This window comes from Aspergillus pseudoviridinutans, assembly GCF_018340605.1.
Source record: "Aspergillus pseudoviridinutans IFM 55266 DNA, scaffold_4, whole genome shotgun sequence".
Classification (NCBI taxonomy): Eukaryota; Fungi; Ascomycota; class Eurotiomycetes; order Eurotiales; family Aspergillaceae; genus Aspergillus; species Aspergillus pseudoviridinutans.
In genome coordinates, this window is record NW_025091284.1 from 3,558,177 (window position 1) to 3,578,455 (window position 20,279).

The window sequence follows — 20,279 nt, forward strand, 5'->3', positions numbered from 1 at the left end:
CAACGATGGTGTATTTACCCATATAGACATCATGAATGATTATTTTGCCCGAGGGTATTCTACAGTGATAGACAGAATGATACACAGTCACGCCCCACAATATTTCTCCCACCGGCGCCGAACAGATACAAAAAAGGCATGGAACAGGTATGAGTGAGTCCTCATCGAGATCAGAAGAAGGCATGACGAGAATGAACAAAACTGGCTTTGCAAGATGGCAAGCCCGCTGCGGTCGCTTGAATATCCAATAAAAGGGAGTTTGAAGCTGAAAGAGAGCAAGAAGCGGAGGAGTATTCCATTAGGTTTAACGCATTTCACTCGGCTAAACGAGCATAAGAGATCAGCTGCCGAACAACGCCAGGGTCAACGTTCGGCATCAACAATGCACCAAGTAGGCTCTCTTTTTTCGGGATGATTCCAGACGGAAAATTCCGCGCGGAACTATTGTCAGCGAGTTTCGACTTCTCCGCTAGTCGACACAGGATTGTTAAACCTCGATTGATGATAGAACTATACGCGGAGGCCTCTGCCTCCGCCTGGCCTCGGGCAGCATGCGACTGGCGAGAATTGGTATTAGGGGGAGGGACACGTTCAGTGCTCAGCAAACATGAGAGCCGCAGAAGATGAATAGCGAACCCGTCGATCGATTCAAGCCATTGTTTGGCCAACGTACCATCAGCAAACGAAGAAAGAATGTCGGCTGCCAATAATCCCTGCATGAGGAATACCTTGCGGGCGTCCGCTATGGCTAGATGTTTCCGCAGTTGATCGGGGACTGGACAAATAGCTAGTCCGAAAGCACGGGTCAGCAATTCATGCTGTGAACAGGGCGCTCCATCACCGGAGAATATTGCTTTAAAGAACGTCCTGTTCGGGTCATCTCTGGCCAGGAGCTTAGCTAAGCTGTCGACGGCGGCGGGAGTGTATTTGTGAATCGAGGCGTTGTAGGATGTAAACATGACGCCGTCTGGACCCAACGTTGGAGGAGGAAATGGGGCGAACGACAAAAGAAAATGCAACAGACAAAGGGCCTCCTCTTTGCTTGGTAACTGAATCACATGTGCCAAATTGCTCAAATAGATGACAGCGTCCTTCATGAAATCCAACGTGTTTTGATGGGTTCGAAGAAGCATGTTTCGAGTCCCTAAGTATCGGACAATGGTTGATATGAACTGTACAACGGGGGCAGTTGATAATAACCCAAAGTTCGATTCAGTGAAGGAAAGGTTTCGCAATATTGTGGTGACGCAGATGAGTCTGTCAACAGCCCGATCGAGCTCATATTCAAGGCTTCCAAACTCGGGGACGTCGGCAAGAGAAGTCCATTCTGCCTGACATCCACGAGTAACCTCCTCGTACGAGGGCAGTAACATCACATCCGAAACCTCCACGGCGTGTTCAGCAAGCAGATCAGCTTGGTCCTCGGCACATTCGATCAAGCTATCAATCAAATCTTCGCAATTATCGAGCGAGATTTGGACGGCTGGTTCGCAAGAGAGGGATACAAGAGTATCCAGCGCCAGGCGCATCTCCGCATGAATACCAGACTTGATGCTCATTGTGAGCGCGTGAATGTCAATAACGCCAAGCTCGGCAAAGGAAGGCACGTTTGGTTTCAACCTAGTTATTTCTTCCCCAAGCTGGTACATTTCATCCAAAGCTATCGGACCGTGCAAGCTGCTCTCCGGCAAAACCATCGGTTTGAAAGGATCTTGTATCGGATGTTTCAAAGGTTGATCAGAGGMTTGCTCGAATGTCTTCGCCGACTTTCCCGGTGTTGCCCCTAGAGGTTTTGTTGACTGAGCAGGGGACTGGTTTGGTAACTGGCCTGTAGAATCCTGTGGGGTTGCTGGAGGCTGAGACTGACGGGATACACTTAGTCGATGCTGTTGTTGTTTGTTCGACGCTTTGACTTGGGTCGGGGTCGCGAAGCCATTTGGAATGTTTTGCTGCGCATTGTTTGCTACAGACATGGTACCAGGAGAGGCACCAACTGGTTGAGGTACTTCGAACCCTTGGCCCTGTTTGACTGTTGGCGACTGAAACTGGAGAGCCGAGGGATCGCTTGGCTGTCGCGGCAGCGAGTTTTGCTGCATTTGATCTGCAAACTGCTTCTGTTGAGTGCTGAGAAAAGCCTGTTCGTACGCAGCGAGGTTCCTTTGATAGTGCTCCCGAATCTCCTGTACAGCCATAGGAAATTGCATCGGAGGGAACTGAAGCTGTTGGGCTATTACAGGCCACATGTTTGCAGCGCTTACCTTCTTTGACCCACCCAGTTTCATGACGGTCGCATAGAGCTGGACCAAATTGATAGGGCGACCACAAACTATGGGATTCGGATCCAAAGGCAGATTGCGCGACATCATAAATTTCTGCAACGACCTCATAAAGCCCTCAGGATTGGGTGGTTTCGCCATATTTTGCTGCATTTGCCTAATGGCTGCCATTTGCTGAGGGTTTGCCATGGCGTTCATCCCCGCTGCCACGGGTCGTCCTGCCATCGCAGGATTCATATTCATAGGACGACCTTGGCTCTGCATCTGCAACGCGTGCAGTCGCTGCTGTTGAGCGGCCATCGCTTGCTGATATTGCGGCATACTGCTAAAGTTCGCTTGCATGGGCGCTTGAACAGCAGCAGAAGTCATCGTAGGAGCGGGTGCAAATTGCGGGCCCATCCCTTGAGGGAAAGGCTGACCTGGTATAAATGAGCTGTTTTGCGGTGTGTTGACTCTACTTGGATGATCTGATTGCGACGGGGACATATGAGGGCCGACATGGGGGCCAGCGGGCGAGAATGGGCTAGGAGAGGCCGTTCCCAGTCTCTGCACGCCGTGCTGGTCAAAGTCTTGCATAATGGGGGACTGAGTGACATTAGTCGGAGTCCCTTGCTGGAAATGTTGGTACGGCGCGGCATGGGAAGGGAATTGCTGGGCGCCATTCGCAGGCCCCTGGTAACCAGGGAAAGGCACTTGATGAGGCGTCTGAGATCGCGATACGGAAAGCCCGCCAGGCGCTTGCCTGGGTGACATTGAGAGGCCATCCTCTGGTCGTGATCTCTTGGACGGAATCACCTGGTTAGGGTTGTGGAATCCGGGGGAGGCATTTCGCGGTACTCCATTGAACATGCGCTGAAACTGACTGGGGTCTGGCGGCGTGGGAGATGCATGGAGAAATGCCGTAGAAGGATCTATTGTTGTTTGATTAAAGGCACCATTGTCATGGCTCTGGAGGTTCGAGGCGTCGGCTAGCCAGGCATTCATGTCGTGTGGTCTTACCAACCCATCTGCAAGGCGATGATCGTCAGCGAATGTGACACACGCACAAAACAGGCTCGGTCATCATTAATAAGCAACTGTCAGTCTCGCGACGAAATCAACATGAAAATCAATGATGCAACAGATGAGGCAACTATTGACGAAAGTCATCACAGAAAGGGCAAGGTGGGGGCTATAGACGCGTCGGGGGTTGTGGTTGAGTCGCGCTTTGAATCTGCGCCACGAGCATTTGAGAAGCAACGACCACGCAGAACAGACTATCAGAAACATACGTCGCAAGAGCTGCAAGTAATGAAGACACGGAACAAGACCGGTACTGAGGGAGTAAAAATAGCGCAAAGGTTTTGTACATACCGACAAGGCTGGATAACTTAGATGCCGACTCGTAAGCGTACGATTACACCGGTCCCGAAATAGCAGCGGTTGAGAGGCTTGAGAGAGTGCAAGGAGGACGATGGGAAGTCACGGGATTCCAGGCGCCGGAGCGCAAAGGCAGAAAACAGGGATGGAACTGTCAATGAGGCACAACCATCAGTGTAAGTAAAGAGCAACTAAGCTGTAACACCAGGATGAATAAAAAACGGTAACAACAGAATACAAGAGTAATGAAGACTTTAATCAATAAGATGAAATAATAAGCCAAAGAAGCGCTGGAACTATGAGCACCACAGGATGGGGATTGCAACGTGTGTGACTGGTCCCGAAGAATGGCCAGATTGGATGGCCAGTAGTGCGTGGCGACACATGTGAAGTGTGCTCTGGACAAAGCAGGCACAATCCAATGGCATAAGTCAAGTGGGTGGGCGGTTGGTATTGAACGTACCAGATCCAAGTAAAGCAGTGCACAGGAGAGCCGTAATTTTATTTTATTTTAATGAAATTCCTTCCTGTATTCCGATGAGGGGAAGGGGGGCCGCTTGAAAAGGCAGACAAAGTGGAGGCGTGGGAAGACAGGAATGGAACAAGCGTAAGAGGAGTGTTCAGCAGTAGCAGTCCAAAGATAAGAGAGATGGAAGGGATGATATTGAAACCAGACAAAAAGAGGTACGTACGGGTACTGGGGGTACCTTAGTCTTCCAGTAGGTTATTTTACCAGCAGTAGCAACGGAAGAGAGGCCAGTCAGTTAGTCGGCAAAAGGGGGTCGAACAAAACGGCAGAAAGAGAAGCAGCAAGAACAAGCAACGAACGGATCAGGGTGCAATAATGCCACTGGCCTGATTAGGTAAGCACGTCATGTGGAATGCCGCTGTTCCATATCCGGCAGTCCAGAGACTCCAGGTATGCCCAAGATCTTCTTGCTCCAGCACTTAAGGATTGCACTGTCACTTTCTTGAAACTAATTAAAAGAGAGTGATATGCTCTGGAGTGAGATACTCCCATGCTGAATTCATTGAATTCATCTCCTGTCAAGTCCACCGTTCTTTTTAAGGTTTTGACTTCATCAGAAGTGTCCCTAGATCCGGTTGCTGCCATACTCGGGTTAGTTAGCACCCGATCAGGAATAGGAGCAAGATAGGCGTTGATATTTTGCAAGATTGGTCCAAATTTGTGGCGCCGAGACTTGATCGCTCACGGTTGTTGCTGATTTCTATCAGTTTCCCTATCAGGACCATGGCAGCATTTGATATTGGAGGCACAAATGTGCACATCGCTCATGCAAATTGCTAGGCCTTGGTCCTCCCGGGATACATGATCACAACGTATACGGAGTATGACAAGGAGTTTCAGCAAACTCCGGCTGGTGGGGCTGTTATGACAACCATAGTTATAGAGGCGTAGTCGATGGGAGGTCAAAGAAGACGCATGGTGACCAGCAGCCGGTATCTACTGCCAGTTGACTTTGGAGAAATGGTGCTATAGTCAACAAGATACGATATAATGAGGTGAAGAACAAGGGAGAATGATGAGACGCAGAGCAAAGGAACAGGAACTAGATACTTATACTTCGAGGGAATGAGAGTAATAATGCCCTAGTTGGCCTGAAAGGTGCCGAAAAATAACGGTCATACGTCGTTATATGCGCAATTTCGAGCAAGGTGACTGGTCAGGACATAGTCAAGTACCCATCTGGTTATATCCGAGTGTCGACTGTTGGATAAATGAGTGCATTCCTCCTACGAGGTTGACCATCCTGACGCTACCTAGACCACTCCGTACATGCCTTGATCCTTTTTGATGCTAACCCCACTCAAAAAAGCATTCGATCATGACAATAATCAGCCCCGTTTCCATGATATCGTCTTTCGACTTTAGATAAGCTCCTGTATCCCGTACTCTACTTCAGGTCCACGACACAAATAGGCATACTGTGTTGCATTCTCACCTATCTAGACACTTCAAATGACAGCAATTGTGTAACAAAAGTACAGTGCGGAGTAGTCTACTACTAGTAGTAATAATAATTCCACTAGCGCTTCTCGATGGCCGCATATCTCATAGATACCCGATCGTATTCCAGTCCGTGAAATTTAGACTTGTACGCGATTGTAAGTCATTTTGAGTCCTGCAGGCGGGTTCTTCAGGTACAACTTTGTTCATGAATCTGTTTGCTAGTTGCTCTTCGATCTCATGCCACTCCTTCGACGGACGTTAGCTGAAAGTCTATGTGCAAACATAGCATTCGAGGATATACATAGGGACGTTGTGGGTCTCAAGTCTTAGCGCATCGATTACGTTCTTTGTCACTTCAATTTGTGCTGAAAGGATTGGAGACAGGTGCTGCAGGCGGTTAGGCTGTCTAGATTGCTTTGGAGTATCCTGAGGATCAACAAGTAGAAAGAGCTTTGGTCCTGCCATGGCATTACCGTAGATAGCTAAGTTATGTTGTGGTTGAAGATGTGTAAATTATGCGTCTTCCATAGGATTTTTGCTTATTGCTGGACGCTGGAGCATCCTGATTTATATATAGTCCTAGAGAGCTACCCGAGCTGGACAAAATGGCCATGGTCCTGCATACAAAAAAGCGCGAGTGCGAATCTGACAATACAGACATATATATGCAGTAAACACATTTGCTTTCAAGAACTTAGGTACACACAAAAAGATGAATAAAGAACTTGATGAGATCGGATTCCCAGATGTTCGATAGCTCTCTGGCGGCGCCAAGCTTCACAATCACGTGACGACAGCTTGAGCTCTTGGTAGGTATGTGAGCCGGCCTTCATTATTATTCATACGAAAGCTCCAACCGAGAAGACGGACTCAATACACAAACAACGCCCCTTTCTACTTGACGCAAGACTTATCCTTACTGCTTTCCCCCCCCCTAAAAGCTTTCAACCGACTTCTGCAGCCATCCACACCCAATCTTCAAACGCCTCCATTCATGATGGGAGACGTCGCCGTGGAGAGTTCGGCGACCAACGTCACGCCTAACAAATCGGTGCCGTTTGATACCATCCCTAATATAGACTCCCTCGAAGGCACAGATGCAGATGGAGGTGATGAGTACGCAACTCTGAAGAGACTTCAAAGACACTTAGAGTAGGGCACCTTCCAAGAGAGTCAGACCTGTTATCATCAGGTACTAACCCAAAGCAGATACATCCAGCTTCAAGAAGAGTACATTAAGGATGAACAAAGGTAAGTCACAACGTATTCTCCATATCATTGCCAACAGCTGGAGTAGCTAATGATCCGTCTGATCGCAGGAGTTTGAAGCGAGAGCTCGTCCGCGCACAGGAGGAGATCAAACGGATACAGAGCGTCCCTCTCGTTATCGGACAATTTATGGAAGCTATCGATCAGAAGTATGGCATCAAGAGGATGACGAAAGGAGATATACTGACTGAAATTTCGTAGCACCGGTATCGTGCAGTCGTCAACTGGCTCGAATTATGTCGTTCGTATCCTTTCCACACTCGATCGCGAGAAACTCAAGCCATCCTCCTCTGTCGCCCTGCACCGTCATTCCAATGCCCTTGTCGATATTCTCCCTCCGGAGGCAGACTCGTCCATCGCCATGCTCGGCGAGAACGAAAAGCCAGATGTCACTTACGCCGACGTCGGTGGATTGGATATGCAGAAGCAGGAGATTAGGGAGGCTGTCGAGCTACCATTGACGCATTTCGATCTTTACAAACAGATTGGTGAGTCGGAGACATTGAGAGGAATATCTAGTGCTGGTTTGCTTATACTACTTAAGGTATTGATCCCCCTCGTGGTGTTCTACTTTACGGCCCTCCCGGTACTGGTAAGACGATGTTGGTCAAAGCTGTGGCAAACAGCACAACTGCCAGCTTCATTCGTGTGAATGGTTCGGAGTTTGTCCAGAAATACTTGGGAGAAGGTCCTCGCATGGTTCGTGACGTGTTCAGAATGGCTCGTGAGAACTCACCCGCCATTATCTTCATTGACGAAATCGATGCAATTGCTACCAAACGATTCGATGCCCAGACTGGTGCCGATCGTGAAGTCCAGCGTATCCTGCTTGAGCTCCTCAATCAGATGGACGGCTTCGAGCAGACTAGCAATGTGAAGGTCATCATGGCCACCAACCGAGCGGATACTCTGGATCCGGCCCTCTTGCGTCCAGGTCGTCTGGATCGTAAGATTGAGTTTCCGTCGCTGCGTGACCGACGGGAGCGTCGACTGATTTTCACCACTATCGCATCGAAGATGTCTTTGTCCCCAGAGGTCGATCTGGATTCACTTATCGTACGAAACGAGCCACTCTCCGGTGCTGTTATTGCCGCTATCATGCAGGAAGCTGGACTACGTGCTGTTCGCAAGAATCGCTACAATATCATCCAGTCTGACCTCGAGGATGCCTATGCTGCTCAGGTCAAGACCGGCCAGGAAGCGGACAGGTATGCTCTTCCCTGCATTCAAATCTTTCTCACCACCAGTTCTAACTAATGCGTTACAGGCTCGAATTCTACCGGTAGATTATGTACAATGATTGGTAGTTATGAGGTGGAAATGGGACCCGCAACAGGCGAAAGAATAATCATGTATCGAACCCTCAACATTAGGCAATCTACATGTAGTACAGCGAAAGATGCATTTTTTGGAGAAACATTATTCTCCAGGATAACAATCCTTTTGCCAGTAGAAGTAGTACAGTACACGTGAGTGCCTAGGTACTTTAGCATTCGCCACCTTCATAGGCAAAACCAGATTGTGCCATCGCTGACGCCAAGAATGGCTTACATGATCTAGTACGCAGGCACCAGGACTAAGAACTGAAGTTACATCATCAAGCAAGTTAGAGTAACAAGTACAGAACAAGCCAACTCGCAGATACATGACATCCATTGGGAGATACTTGGACACTAATTCACCATCAGAACGGCAAGTTCGAGAGAGAAAGCATGATGGGTTGTACTAGTAATCAAGGGCAGTACCTTGCCGTCGTACGTATGTAGCAACCAGGCCGGACGTGCTTATCAATTGATCCGACTCCCGTGACGATCCCCTCCCCAGCCCCGGTGACGCAGTTGGATCACGTTGATTTACGGATCCAAAGCAGGGGCGTAGCTCCGCAACCAGTCATCCACATCACCTCCGCTTCCCAGGCGTCAGCTCCCGTTCCATCTACCTTAACTGCCTACCGACTCTTCGTCTCTTAACTATCTCTCTCTTCTCTCTTCATCGTCTTCACCATCGAAGACTGTACGTTCTTTCTGTTGTTTCAGTCTATTCTCTTTATTAGATTATTCCCGCGCTTTTACCAGTCATGAAATCCACCTCCTTGCTCACAGCCTCTGTGCTGTTGGGCTACGCCTCGGCCGCCGTTCACAAACTGAAGCTTAACAAGGTTCCTCTTGATGAACAGCTCGTAAGTGACCGTGAAAGCCCCTCAATTATCTCATGATTTTGAAGTGAGACACTGGGGAACGGATGAGAGCTGATGAAAAGCTGCAGTACACCCATAACATTGACGCTCATGTTCGCGCCCTGGGTCAGAAATACATGGGTATCCGTCCCAATGTCCACCAGGAGCTCCTGGAGGAAAACTCGCTCAATGATATGAGCCGCCACGACGTGTTGGTTGATAACTTTTTGAACGCACAATGTAAGACATCAGAGTTAAGCAGCGGTAATTTCCTGTAGACATCACTAACTGTCGTCTTACAGACTTCTCCGAGATTACACTTGGCACTCCCCCGCAGAAGTTCAAGGTTGTCCTTGACACTGGTAGCTCGAACCTGTGGGTTCCTGGTTCAGACTGTACCTCCATCGCCTGCTTTCTGCACAGCAAGTACGATTCGTCTGCCTCATCCACCTACAAGAAGAACGGCAGCGAGTTTTCCATCAAGTACGGATCCGGCGAGCTCAGCGGGTTTGTGTCTCAGGACACCCTCCAGATTGGTGATTTGAAGGTCGAGAAGCAGGACTTTGCTGAGGCCACCAATGAGCCTGGTCTTGCTTTTGCCTTTGGCCGATTTGACGGTATTCTCGGATTGGGCTACGACACCATTTCCGTCAACAAGATTGTTCCTCCTTTCTATAACATGCTGAACCAGGGACTCCTGGATGCGCCCGTCTTCGCCTTCTACCTGGGAGACACAAACAAGGATGGCGACAACTCCGAGGCCTCCTTCGGTGGTGTTGACAAGGACCACTACACCGGTGAACTGATCAAGATTCCTCTCCGCCGAAAGGCGTACTGGGAGGTTGATTTCGATGCCATCGCTCTTGGTGACAACGTCGCTGAGCTTGAGAACACTGGTGTCATTCTTGACACCGGCACTTCTCTTATTGCCCTCCCATCCACTCTTGCTGACCTGCTGTAAGTTGTCGAAAATGTTTCATATTGGAATCTTGCTTGATCTGACATTTTTCCATTAGCAACAAGGAGATTGGTGCCAAGAAGGGCTTCACTGGCCAGTATACTATTGAATGCGACAAGCGTGACTCCCTGCCCGATCTCACTTTCACCTTGGCTGGCTACAATTTCACCATTGGGCCCTATGACTACACCCTAGAGGTCCAGGGCTCCTGCATCAGCTCCTTCATGGGCATGGACTTCCCCGAGCCTGTTGGTCCCCTTGCTATTCTGGGAGACGCTTTCCTGCGGAAGTGGTACAGCGTCTACGACCTTGGTAACAACGCTGTTGGTCTGGCTAAGGCCAGGTAATGTGTGTCTGTTTGCAGCCGCCGCGCTATATAAACTGTGACAGAACGACGATACGTATATAGCTTCATTGCGGTAGCTTAGTTTGTTTTCAACTCTCTACATGCTTGGGATTAGCTGCAGGAAGATGAACAAATCGAGTCTTCCAAGCAGATACTTGCAATTCATTGTTTTGCTTAATGGGGATCTCATACCTGTAATTGATAGCTGATTTTCTTTTTTGGCCAACTTTGATTACTATGCGCGGATTTGGCTATAACATAAGACGTAGCTGCAGTAAAGCATACGCTAGATCGTTCATCTCATGTGTGGTCTGGGCCAGAAGCTATGTAAGCTAAACCCAATCAGGCATTTGCCGCCCCCGCTTGGCCACACGACTCTTTGACGGACTTGGGTGAGCCTCGCTTTGTTGCCTTGGCTTTCCGGCCGCTCTTGGTCTTGCCTGCAACAACAGCGGACGCCCATTATTTCTCTCATCCATCACCAACGTCGTTCCTTTCTCTCATCCCATCATCTTCTCTTTTACCTCCAATTTGACAGGAAACAATCATCACTTTGAATATAACTCCCACCTTTTCTGCGCCATCAATTCCAATCCACAGTTGGAACAAAGCCTGTTTCTGTATTGCTTTTGGGTCGCGTCATCTCGTGGCAATCGCCTGAGCTACATTGCTTCCCGTCCTCTACGTCCGTGAGGTTCGGGCTTTTTCTGACGTCGCATCCTGCGACACACGTCTTGTAAACAAAAATTCTCTACTGTTACCTCTTGCGTACACATTCCGTCTGAATTTCCTCTCTCTTGTTTGGCGCTTCGGGTATGGATCCATAGCGGTCAGGCACACCTGTTTCGCTCGCGATCGGAATCGCCCTGGGAATCATCCTTCCTTCTTATAATAGCTATATTATAGAAGGTAAGGGTTTGCCGGGGTTGGATAAGAGACTAGCGAGAGGCAACCTCGCCTGCCCGATACAAGAGCATGCTTCTTCGATTACCGCCCAGCCTCCATTACCCGATCACCGTCACGTCGCTGCTCAAACAGCCGGGCGACACGGTTGAGAGGGACGAGGCCTTGTTCTGGTATGTTTACCAGACAACTGTTACCGAGGGTGATGGGCTGGGCAACAAGGTCGAGGTTCAGCGCAAATTTCCCACGAAGTTCGAGTCGACCGTTGACGGTGAAGTGGTTCAGTGGAAAATAGCCAAGGGAGATGTTATTGAAGTACCGTAAGTCCCTTGGCACCCTCTATCTGGGAAAAGAACGCGTATCTGCTGGACATGGTGCTGATATCCACTGTAGTATTGACGTCGTGGAGATTGACGAACCATGCGCCCACGAGGTTCAATTTGGAGGCCTTTGCGCCGAGTGCGGAAAAGATATGACCGAGTAAGTGACATTGTGCTTATTTGTGTAGGATACTGCCGAGATAACGGGAACTGACCATTTTGTTCTTCATCACGACAGGGCAACATATAATACTGAGGTCATGGACTCCACACGCGCGCCGATCCGGATGGTTCATGATAATACTGCCCTTACCGTAAGCGAAAAAGAGGCCACGCGTGTGGAGGAAGATGCGAAGCGTCGCTTGTTGGCGAATAGGAAGCTGTCTCTCGTCGTTGATTTGGATCAGACTATTATCCATGCCACAGTTGACCCTACTGTCGGAGAATGGATGGAAGACAAGGACAATCCTAATCACGAAGCCCTGAGTGACGTGCGAGCTTTCCAATTAGTTGATGACGGCCCGGGCATGCGCGGTTGCTGGTACTACGTCAAGCTGCGACCTGGACTCGAGTCGTTCTTGCAGAATGTCTCAGAGCTTTTCGAGTTGCACATTTACACCATGGGTACTAGAGCCTATGCGCAACATATAGCTGGCATTATAGATCCGGACCGTAAGCTATTTGGTGATCGCATCCTCAGCCGCGACGAAAGCGGGAGCCTGACGGCTAAGAATCTCCAACGATTATTTCCGGTAGATACAAAGATGGTGGTCATCATCGACGACCGTGGAGACGTCTGGCGATGGAGCCCTAATCTGATCAAGGTTTCTCCCTACGATTTTTTTGTTGGAATTGGAGATATCAACTCCAGTTTCCTTCCGAAGAAGCAGGAGTTAGGGGGAGCTACCAAGCCTACGGAACAGGAAGCGAAAGGAACGAAGGAGCTACCAATGCAACAACCTCCTCCGAATGGTGCAATCGCCAAGCCTGCAGCTGAGGTTTCGACGCTGGAGCAACTAGTGACCATGGGCGGTGGGGACAATCCAAGATTACTCCGAGAGCAGAGCGTCGCGCAAGAGGAAACAATCATGCACCAGGTTGAGGACCGCCCATTGTTGCAGAAGCAGAAAGAGCTGGATGCGGAGGATGAGGCGGCAGAAAGCGGTGATTCTGCCTCGAGCATGGAAGACACTCAAGATTCGACCAAACACCGACATCATTTATTGGAGGATAACGATCGGGAGCTCTTCCTCCTGGAGGAACGACTGGAGCAGATACATAGGCATTTCTTCGAGGACTATGATAAGAAGCGGTCGCGGGCGCTTGGTGGAAGAGTGGCAGCCCTGAGAGGAGAGCGGGGAACGTCCAAGGAGAAAGATATTGACCTGAAGTTGGTGCCGGATGTGAAGGACATCATGCCACGCATCAAGCACCGCGTGCTTGGCGGTGTCGTCCTTGTTTTCTCGGGGGTACTTCCGCTGGGAACCGATACACAAAACGCCGACATTTCTCTCTGGGCTAAGAGTTTCGGGGCAGTCATTTCCACCAAGATCAATATGAGAACCACGCATCTAGTGGCTGGTCGGAATCGCACGGCGAAGGTCCGCGAGGCCACGCGGTATCCGAACATCAAGATTGTGACCACTCAGTGGCTTTTGGATTCGCTGACTCAATGGAAACGACTGGAGGAGGAACCGTACCTGCTTCCTGTGCACCCGGATGATCGGGGCGAGCCAATTTCGCCTGGGTCAAAAGAGCTTGAAAGCGGCTGGCTGTCGTCATCAGACGAAGAAACTGGCGGATTTTGGACGGATGAAGATGAGGGTCCGCAATTCAATGAAGAGATTCTGAAGTCCTCGGGGCTCAACGAGACGTCCCCCATCGGGTATGACGCTGAGGAGCAGGCTGCAGTGCACGACGAGCTTAAGGAGTTTCTGGGCAGCGACGACGAGAGCGAAAGTGACAGTGAAGTATCGCTCCTAGCGACTGGCAAGAAGCGCAAGCGCGGCGACGAGTCTCAAGGCACAGATGAAGACGAATCGGACGGTAGTCAAGGTGAAGAGGGAGAAATGGCGGGCTCGCGCCTGTCGCAGCGGATCAAACGGTCCTATGAGCGTACAACAGGGCTTAAAGAGGTTGCAACGGCAGATACCACGAGCACGGCGGAATTAACCCACACCAGCTTGCCAAAGGAACGTGGTGCAGGAGATACGGATGAAGCGTTGAACGAGCCCCAGGAGCCCGCGGCGCGAGGGCAGGATGTCAGTTATCCCGAAGACCCGGCGGACGAAGACGATGAACTGGAGCGGGAAATGTTGGCTGCACTGGAGGAGGGGGACTACGACCCCAAGGCTGAAGAAGAGATTGCAGCTGAGAATGGGTAGAATGAATCCAGTTCACCGATCTACACGCGCGGACTTTGTCTGTATATTACGGCCATTCTCCTTCGATGCTTGTCTAAATTGATTTTATGTGCGGTTGCGATGCGACAGGGCATAGCGACGGCGTTTGGGCTGCTTCATGTTTGAGTCTGGGCCAAAATTGAGCCGGTGTTGAGAGTTGCATAGGTATATTGGACGATAGCTAGTGTTGCCATATAAGGATACAACAGAATGACATGGACATAGGGAGACCCAAAATGCAGAGAGTCAAAGAGAACCGAAAATAAGAACGCCTTCCATGCATCATGCAGCGCCAGTAGGTATATCACATAACGTAACAATCATATAGCATCACAACGTTCCCATCAATCATATACATCGCGATTAACCTGCCAGGACATAACCATCATCCAGAGAAAGAAGATGGTATTGACCAGCTCAAACGCAAACGCGGTCTTCCAGCAATTACCTAAGGATGGTCGTTAGTCATCTGGACATCTCCAGCTTTCCAACACAGGGATATGGACATACAAATGGTGCTCTGCGTCAACCACGCCAACGTATTGATATTATTCCCGGTGGAAGGATTGTCCACGACGTAGTTCTGACAGTTGTCGTTCACGTTCCCCACAACCCCATACAGCTGCAGCGAGGTCTCGATCAGCCCCGTCAGCCACAGCACAAACAGCATGAAGCTCCCGATGATGATGATCCCGGGGAGGAGGAAGCGCTGCGCCGCGAGGAAGAGAACCAGGAAGATGAAGAAGACGCCGAGGCTGCCGCTTACGACCATGTAGGGGAAGAGCCTGTATATAGGAAGTATTTCGCGTTAGCTGCCATTGGGTAGGTGTATAGGGTAAGGAGCGAAGGGAGGAGGCTACCATGGAGTCCCCAAGCGAAGCTGCGACTGCACGGCCATAAACCAGGCGAAGATGCCTAGACAGATTGCGGAGGCGGAGAGCACGATGATGATCCAGATGTTGAGTTGGATTTCGGGCCAGCGGTATCGGCGGCGGCGGACGCGGGCGGCCATTGTTGGTGGTAGGTATTCGAGGATAGGGCTCAGGGGTGATGCATGGAGGAATAGAGTCTATTCTCGGTTTGCGATACACTCGGTAGGAGTTGTCTTCGACGATTTAATACCCCGTCGTCTCTGTGAGAGACTTTGTATGAAGGAAAGGAGATAGTTGGGCGTCAACTGGCGACTGGCGACAGATCGGACGACAGACTGAGTGATGGACGGAGACAGCGCATCGGCGCCGCAATCCCACGTTGAGGCCCGCTCGTGGATGATCGGGCTTGAGGACGGAGTAAGGACTTCTGGTATGGGAGCTTGTTGGGTTGGTTGGTCGCTTTGTTGATGCGTTGTTCAGGACGTTATGTAAGCTGGTAGTTGGTGCATGGCAATAGCTGAAACAACAAGAAGTCTGTTGATACTCCGTATGTAGTTTGATATTTGGTTAATTGACTGTTCATGATTATGATGCTAGTGATAGAAGCGCAAAATTCGGTGAAAATGAGTGGCAGGAAATGATCTACTGCATGGATAAAGGGAGTTTGGATGTAAATACGGTGGCTGGAAATAGAGCAACCCAGCGCTATTGGCTCGGGAGCCGGCACGATCCAACAGGTACGATACGAATATCCAACATCCAACATCCAACATCGAGTCATATATCCTTCACACTTCAGTCGAAAAGTAAGCGTAGGTGGGTTTTTGATTAGCTGTCTACTCTTTTCAGTTGATTGCATTTCATCAATTCATTGTCTAGCCTGGCGGCGGTCAGTCGTGTCTATTCTAACAAGTACATATACTCGTCTAACCCGTTCATATAACCATCAACCTGCGAAAGTAGGAAAAAGGAAGACACAGAGAAAGAGGAATCAGAAGAAATGCTATCACAGGAGAGTGTCGCCGAGTGCACAACGCACCAAAGAGCAACCGGCTCGGATGGTCTCTGAAGCACCGACCTCATCCAGGCTGGGGTTGACCTCCACCAGATCCATGGCGATCAAGTTTCCAGTCTCGTGCACACACTCGCAGATGAAGTCACCCTCACGCAGAGTCAGACCTCCACGGACGGGAGTGCCTGTGCTAGGGGCCCATTGGGGGTCCAAGGCATCGACGTCAAACGAGAGATGGATGGGCGTGTCGTTGCCGATGTGAGCCAGCGCCATTTCGACTACGCGGCCGATTCCATGTCTATTACAGTCAGAGACACTTCCCAAAATGGTCTTCCCCCGAAAGTGGGAGAAAAAGAAAGGAAAAGCTCACCTGTCAATGTCATGCATGCTGAATGCCTTGATACCATGCTCCCGGAGCAGCTGCTTCTCGCCGCGGTCTACATCCCGCAGACCGATGTACACGAGCTTGTTCTTGTTGACGATGTGCTCATCCTCCAGCCACCCGAAGATATCCTTCTTGTCCTCCCGGGCCAGCCGCGTCAAGAAGGCCATGGGCATGCCATGGATGTTCCCGCTGGGGCTCATCTCCGGCGTGTTGATATCGGCATGCGCGTCGACCCAGATGATCCCTATTTCGCGCCCCAGTCGCTCACGGATGGCCTTGGCCGTGCCGGAGATGGTGCCGATAGCAATCGAGTGGTCGCCGCCTAGCGTGAGGACGAACTTGCCATCCTTGGCGTAGTCGTAGACCTGCTTGCTGAGCGTCTCAGTCACGACGCTCACGGCGCGCGGCTTCTTCATGCCCCGGTGATCGGGGTCGCTCATGGGGGTCAAGCTCTCGTAGTAGTGCACGGTGTCGTCATAGTGAAGTTGGTAGCCCAGGTCGTCGCGCACTTGATTCAAGAGACCGGCTTCAATCAAGGCAAGCGGAGCTGCTTCAACGCCTAGTTTGCACTATACAGATAATGTTAGTTGAATCCGTCGCTCAATTTCTTCCTCCTTTGAGGGCTTGCGACAATGTATATGCAAGTAAGCGTCATACCTGACCACCGTTAAATCCGACAGCGACCACGCCCAGCTCATTTGGCTTGGACAGGAATCTTTGCTTGATAGTCGATGGCGCTGTCATTTTGAGAGTGAGTGAAGAGGATTTAATTTGTATAAAGACTTGAGGTCAGAGCAATAGATCAAGAATTGATAACGGAAAAAAAAGAGGTACTGTTCTAGAAGAACTAAAAGCGATAAGATTTAAGATTGCACGCGGTGGAGATTAGATCCGAGATGCCTCAGGCCGCAAGTCACTTATGCTCCGAGTGCAAGCTGCAACACTATTGATACCTTGGAAGATGGAAAAGGGGATTGGAGAGTGACTCTTGAAATGAGAGAATCAAGTCAATTTATGTCTCATTCCTTCAGCGACAGCCGTGGGGCCTTGCCGTCATGAGAAAACAGGGCGAAAAGTGGTACACGACGGTTATCGCTAAAAACTGCTTTTAGGGATCATGGATTTCCCCTAAGTACAGGTCCAGGAGAGACTCCCGCTTGCGGGCTTCAACCCACTCCACCCTCATGTTTCTATGACCAATGGTTTGGATTTATGCTTCTTTATCTTAATACAACTCCCGCGATGATTATATCTGGTTCATAGTCATCTGGAAATGCTACGTTGTTATATTGGTCCGACGGCCGGAGGATGACGGTTGTTAGTCCGCAGGATTTCCGGTTCGAGTAATCAATAGAACTCTGTCCGTCCTATCATGGAAGGCTGATGGTATCTGATGGCAAGGGGTATCATTTCTAGAATACATGCTATATAATTACAGATTGTGAATGAGCTGCTACGGCTGATCTGACTTTCCGAAGATAAGCTCTCTCAGAATCTCATCCGCTTTCTGAGCTTCTACCCGGCCTTTCTCTCCCATGCGCATCATCTGTCCGACAAACCAGCCTAGCTTACCCAGCTGGTTTTTGTCGCGGATCTGCTCAACCATCTGCGGGTTCTGATTGATGGCTGCCTCCGCCAGGGCAATGTATTCCTCCCGGGACAGCGGACGAAGGAGTAGATTCTCTTCCTCGAGGAGCTGAGGAACAGGTCGACGATCCCCATCGAAGACCATGACGAGCACCTGTTTGGCGGTGGCCCCCGTGATGCGTTTTCGCTGCAGCTGATCGATGATTTGCGCAAGGGTCTCAGCGGGTACTCGTTGCGCATCCCAAGCCAAGTCCGCCTTGGTCCAGAGGCCTCCCAGCTCGTGCAGCACCCAGTTGCCAGCCGCTCGCGCAAGGCCCGCACGAGACTTGGGATCTTGGTCCTGCTGCAGGTCGCGCAGAATGTCGACCACATCCTGGTAGTATTCCAATCTCGCTCCGTCATCCAGCTCAATCAATGGCTTTGCATCCTCGATCGAGAGTCCATACTCTGGGCCAGCCAGCATCTCGATCAACTGGTCCGGAGGCGTCGGAAGCGAGTTTCTCAGACCGGAGACGAGGTCGTGGCCGATAATCAGCGGAGGGAGATCGGGGTCCGGCATATACCGATAGTCCACTTCGCCTTCCTTGCCTCGGAGTTTCCGAGTCTCGGTGCTTCCAATAGTCCAGCCTCGCGTCTCGCCTTCTATAACGCCTCCGCTTTCGAGGACAGCAATCTGACGGTTCTTCTCCGCTATGACGGCGTCTTCGACCGCTTTGAAGCTGCTGAGATTCTTAATCTCGGTGCGCTGACCCAGTCCACCGATGCCCCCGTACTGATGGGTGCCGGGAGCCTCGTCCCGGCGACGAATGGAGACGTTCACGTCCGCTCGGAGGCCTCCTAGTTCCATACCGGTGGTTACGGCACTGCAGGATTGTAGGATGGCCTGAATCTTCCGAACACATGCTGCGGCAGTGGCAGGGGTGTGGATCTGCGGCATGGTGATTATCTCAATGAGGGGATGGGATACTCGGTTGAAGTCGAGGAGTTGGGTGGAGGGAGGATATTCCTGAGACTTGGCGGTGTCTTGTTCGAGCTGGATCTGTTTGATGCCGATGCGAACATGGTCGCCGTCCTCAGGTGCAATGCCGTCATGTTGAAAGAGATCCACATAGCCGTTTTTCGCAAAGGGTTCTATCTCAATGTCAGATTGTAATCGCGTCGAGCGAGGAGGAAAGCATGCTACCGTAGTACTGTGTAATCTGATACCCCGCAGGTTGATCCTGATAGAAGTAGTGTTTTCGATCGAACCGACTGACCGGCTGGATGTCGCAGTTCAAGGCAATCGCGGCGCGCAGGGCGGGTAACAAAGTCGTCGCTTGGAATTCCTATACATATTAGCAGCTTCCAGTAGTGCATATTGCCAAATACGAACCGGCTGACTGCCCGGAAAGGCCAGGTCAAAGAGCGCGACATTTGAGTTGGGGGTGTCGGTGTTCGACGTGGATGCTCCTGCTCAACACCGATCAGATTGTGCATTTTGGGCTAGGAAGGACAGGAACATAGGCTCGACGCACTTGAAAATAGCTTGGTCTCACTGTTCAACTGGGCATGGATTTCAATGCCAACAGTCAACTCCCACTTTTGCCGGGACGCTTCCTCGCTTTCCCTCCTCTGTCTCTTCTCAGCCTTCAGAGCCTTTGCGTCTTGTTTCAGCTGCTTCCGTAATGGTATTCGGTCCTTGGATTCTGTAGCAGATGTCTGTAGCGGTCTAATGCAACGATGAAATGCGGTTGGTAGAGGGCTATGCCGGAGGGTGCCAGACTGGGGGCCGCGACAACATGAGTTTTTAAGAAAGCGGGCAGCTCCGGGGCTTTGGCGAAGCCATTGTTGGAGCATGTGTGGGGGCGGAAGCGATGTAGTATGTGATTTGTAAAAGGTCAGAGGTGCTGACTTGTTGGTTGATTCGAGCAGCAATCGATCGGAGCACTAGCCTTGCGGAATAGCTGCGGATTGTGTGTTATGGACAAAATGTTGTCGATGTTGAAGCGGACTTTGCGCGTCATACAGTAATGGGATTACCGATATAGCATACCAACACAGCACAAGAATCCGAAACATTGGTAAATTACGGTTCACCGCTTTGGCTGTCGATCATTTTAGAGCTTTTTACCCTAGTATCATGGAGGCTGGAGGATCATTGTATAGAATAGCAGTTAGCTAGGAGTTGATGAGACACAATAATAGATATAGAATCCGAGATAAATGCCTGAATGTGACCTTGATTTAGATGAATACTCCGTATATGCAAGTCATTTATCTGGAATCTACTGCTCTCCGTATCCTGCTGGTGATGGTCATCTACACAACCTAAGGTTATCGGGCTGTAAACAACCAATCGTGGTGGTTCCCGATGCGTCCCACGATGGTTTCATGCCCAAAGTCTGCTGATCTGATTGATGTTGACCTCTCACAGATCATCTCTGTCAGTCTCTCTCACTGGTT

The 20,279-nt window shown here is 50.3% G+C and overlaps 7 protein-coding genes across 7 annotated transcripts; 3 read left to right on the top strand and 4 right to left on the bottom strand.

Annotated features, from left to right (window-relative positions):
- Positions 1 to 314: 314 nt before the first annotated feature.
- Asppvi_006665 (putative ARID/BRIGHT domain protein (SWI1)) lies at positions 315 to 3,260 on the bottom strand (the record flags this gene model as incomplete). Its single annotated transcript, XM_043302563.1, has 1 exon — positions 315 to 3,260. One exon carries the CDS (start codon positions 3,258 to 3,260, stop codon positions 315 to 317), a length of 2,946 nt encoding a protein of 981 aa, XP_043158498.1.
- A 3,344-nt stretch (positions 3,261 to 6,604) lies between these two features.
- On the top strand, positions 6,605 to 8,162 carry rpt3 (proteasome regulatory particle base subunit RPT3; the record flags this gene model as incomplete). Its single annotated transcript, XM_043302564.1, has 6 exons — positions 6,605 to 6,759; positions 6,817 to 6,858; positions 6,927 to 7,025; positions 7,078 to 7,364; positions 7,421 to 8,084; positions 8,144 to 8,162. 6 exons carry the CDS (start codon positions 6,605 to 6,607, stop codon positions 8,160 to 8,162), a joined length of 1,266 nt encoding a protein of 421 aa, XP_043158499.1.
- Positions 8,163 to 8,953: 791 nt separating this feature from the next.
- Positions 8,954 to 10,357, top strand: Asppvi_006667 (pepsin-like aspartic protease; the record flags this gene model as incomplete). Its single annotated transcript, XM_043302565.1, has 4 exons — positions 8,954 to 9,055; positions 9,142 to 9,292; positions 9,355 to 10,009; positions 10,069 to 10,357. 4 exons carry the CDS (start codon positions 8,954 to 8,956, stop codon positions 10,355 to 10,357), a joined length of 1,197 nt encoding a protein of 398 aa, XP_043158500.1.
- Positions 10,358 to 11,331: 974 nt separating this feature from the next.
- fcpA (protein-serine/threonine phosphatase) lies at positions 11,332 to 13,963 on the top strand (the record flags this gene model as incomplete). The annotated part of the gene is made up of 3 exons (XM_043302566.1): positions 11,332 to 11,579; positions 11,653 to 11,739; positions 11,818 to 13,963. The coding sequence occupies 3 exons, from the start codon at positions 11,332 to 11,334 to the stop codon at positions 13,961 to 13,963; spliced, it is 2,481 nt and encodes an 826-aa protein (XP_043158501.1).
- Positions 13,964 to 14,325: 362 nt separating this feature from the next.
- On the bottom strand, positions 14,326 to 14,993 carry Asppvi_006669 (uncharacterized protein; the record flags this gene model as incomplete). Its single annotated transcript, XM_043302567.1, has 3 exons — positions 14,326 to 14,429; positions 14,492 to 14,766; positions 14,842 to 14,993. The coding sequence occupies 3 exons, from the start codon at positions 14,991 to 14,993 to the stop codon at positions 14,326 to 14,328; spliced, it is 531 nt and encodes a 176-aa protein (XP_043158502.1).
- Positions 14,994 to 15,859: 866 nt separating this feature from the next.
- Asppvi_006670 (arginase) lies at positions 15,860 to 16,994 on the bottom strand (the record flags this gene model as incomplete). The annotated part of the gene is made up of 3 exons (XM_043302568.1): positions 15,860 to 16,163; positions 16,236 to 16,819; positions 16,908 to 16,994. The coding sequence occupies 3 exons, from the start codon at positions 16,992 to 16,994 to the stop codon at positions 15,860 to 15,862; spliced, it is 975 nt and encodes a 324-aa protein (XP_043158503.1).
- A 709-nt stretch (positions 16,995 to 17,703) lies between these two features.
- On the bottom strand, positions 17,704 to 19,673 carry Asppvi_006671 (glutamyl-tRNA(Gln) amidotransferase subunit PET112; the record flags this gene model as incomplete). The annotated part of the gene is made up of 4 exons (XM_043302569.1): positions 17,704 to 18,968; positions 19,021 to 19,162; positions 19,210 to 19,286; positions 19,352 to 19,673. The coding sequence occupies 4 exons, from the start codon at positions 19,671 to 19,673 to the stop codon at positions 17,704 to 17,706; spliced, it is 1,806 nt and encodes a 601-aa protein (XP_043158504.1).
- Between the last annotated feature and the right edge of the window lie 606 nt (positions 19,674 to 20,279).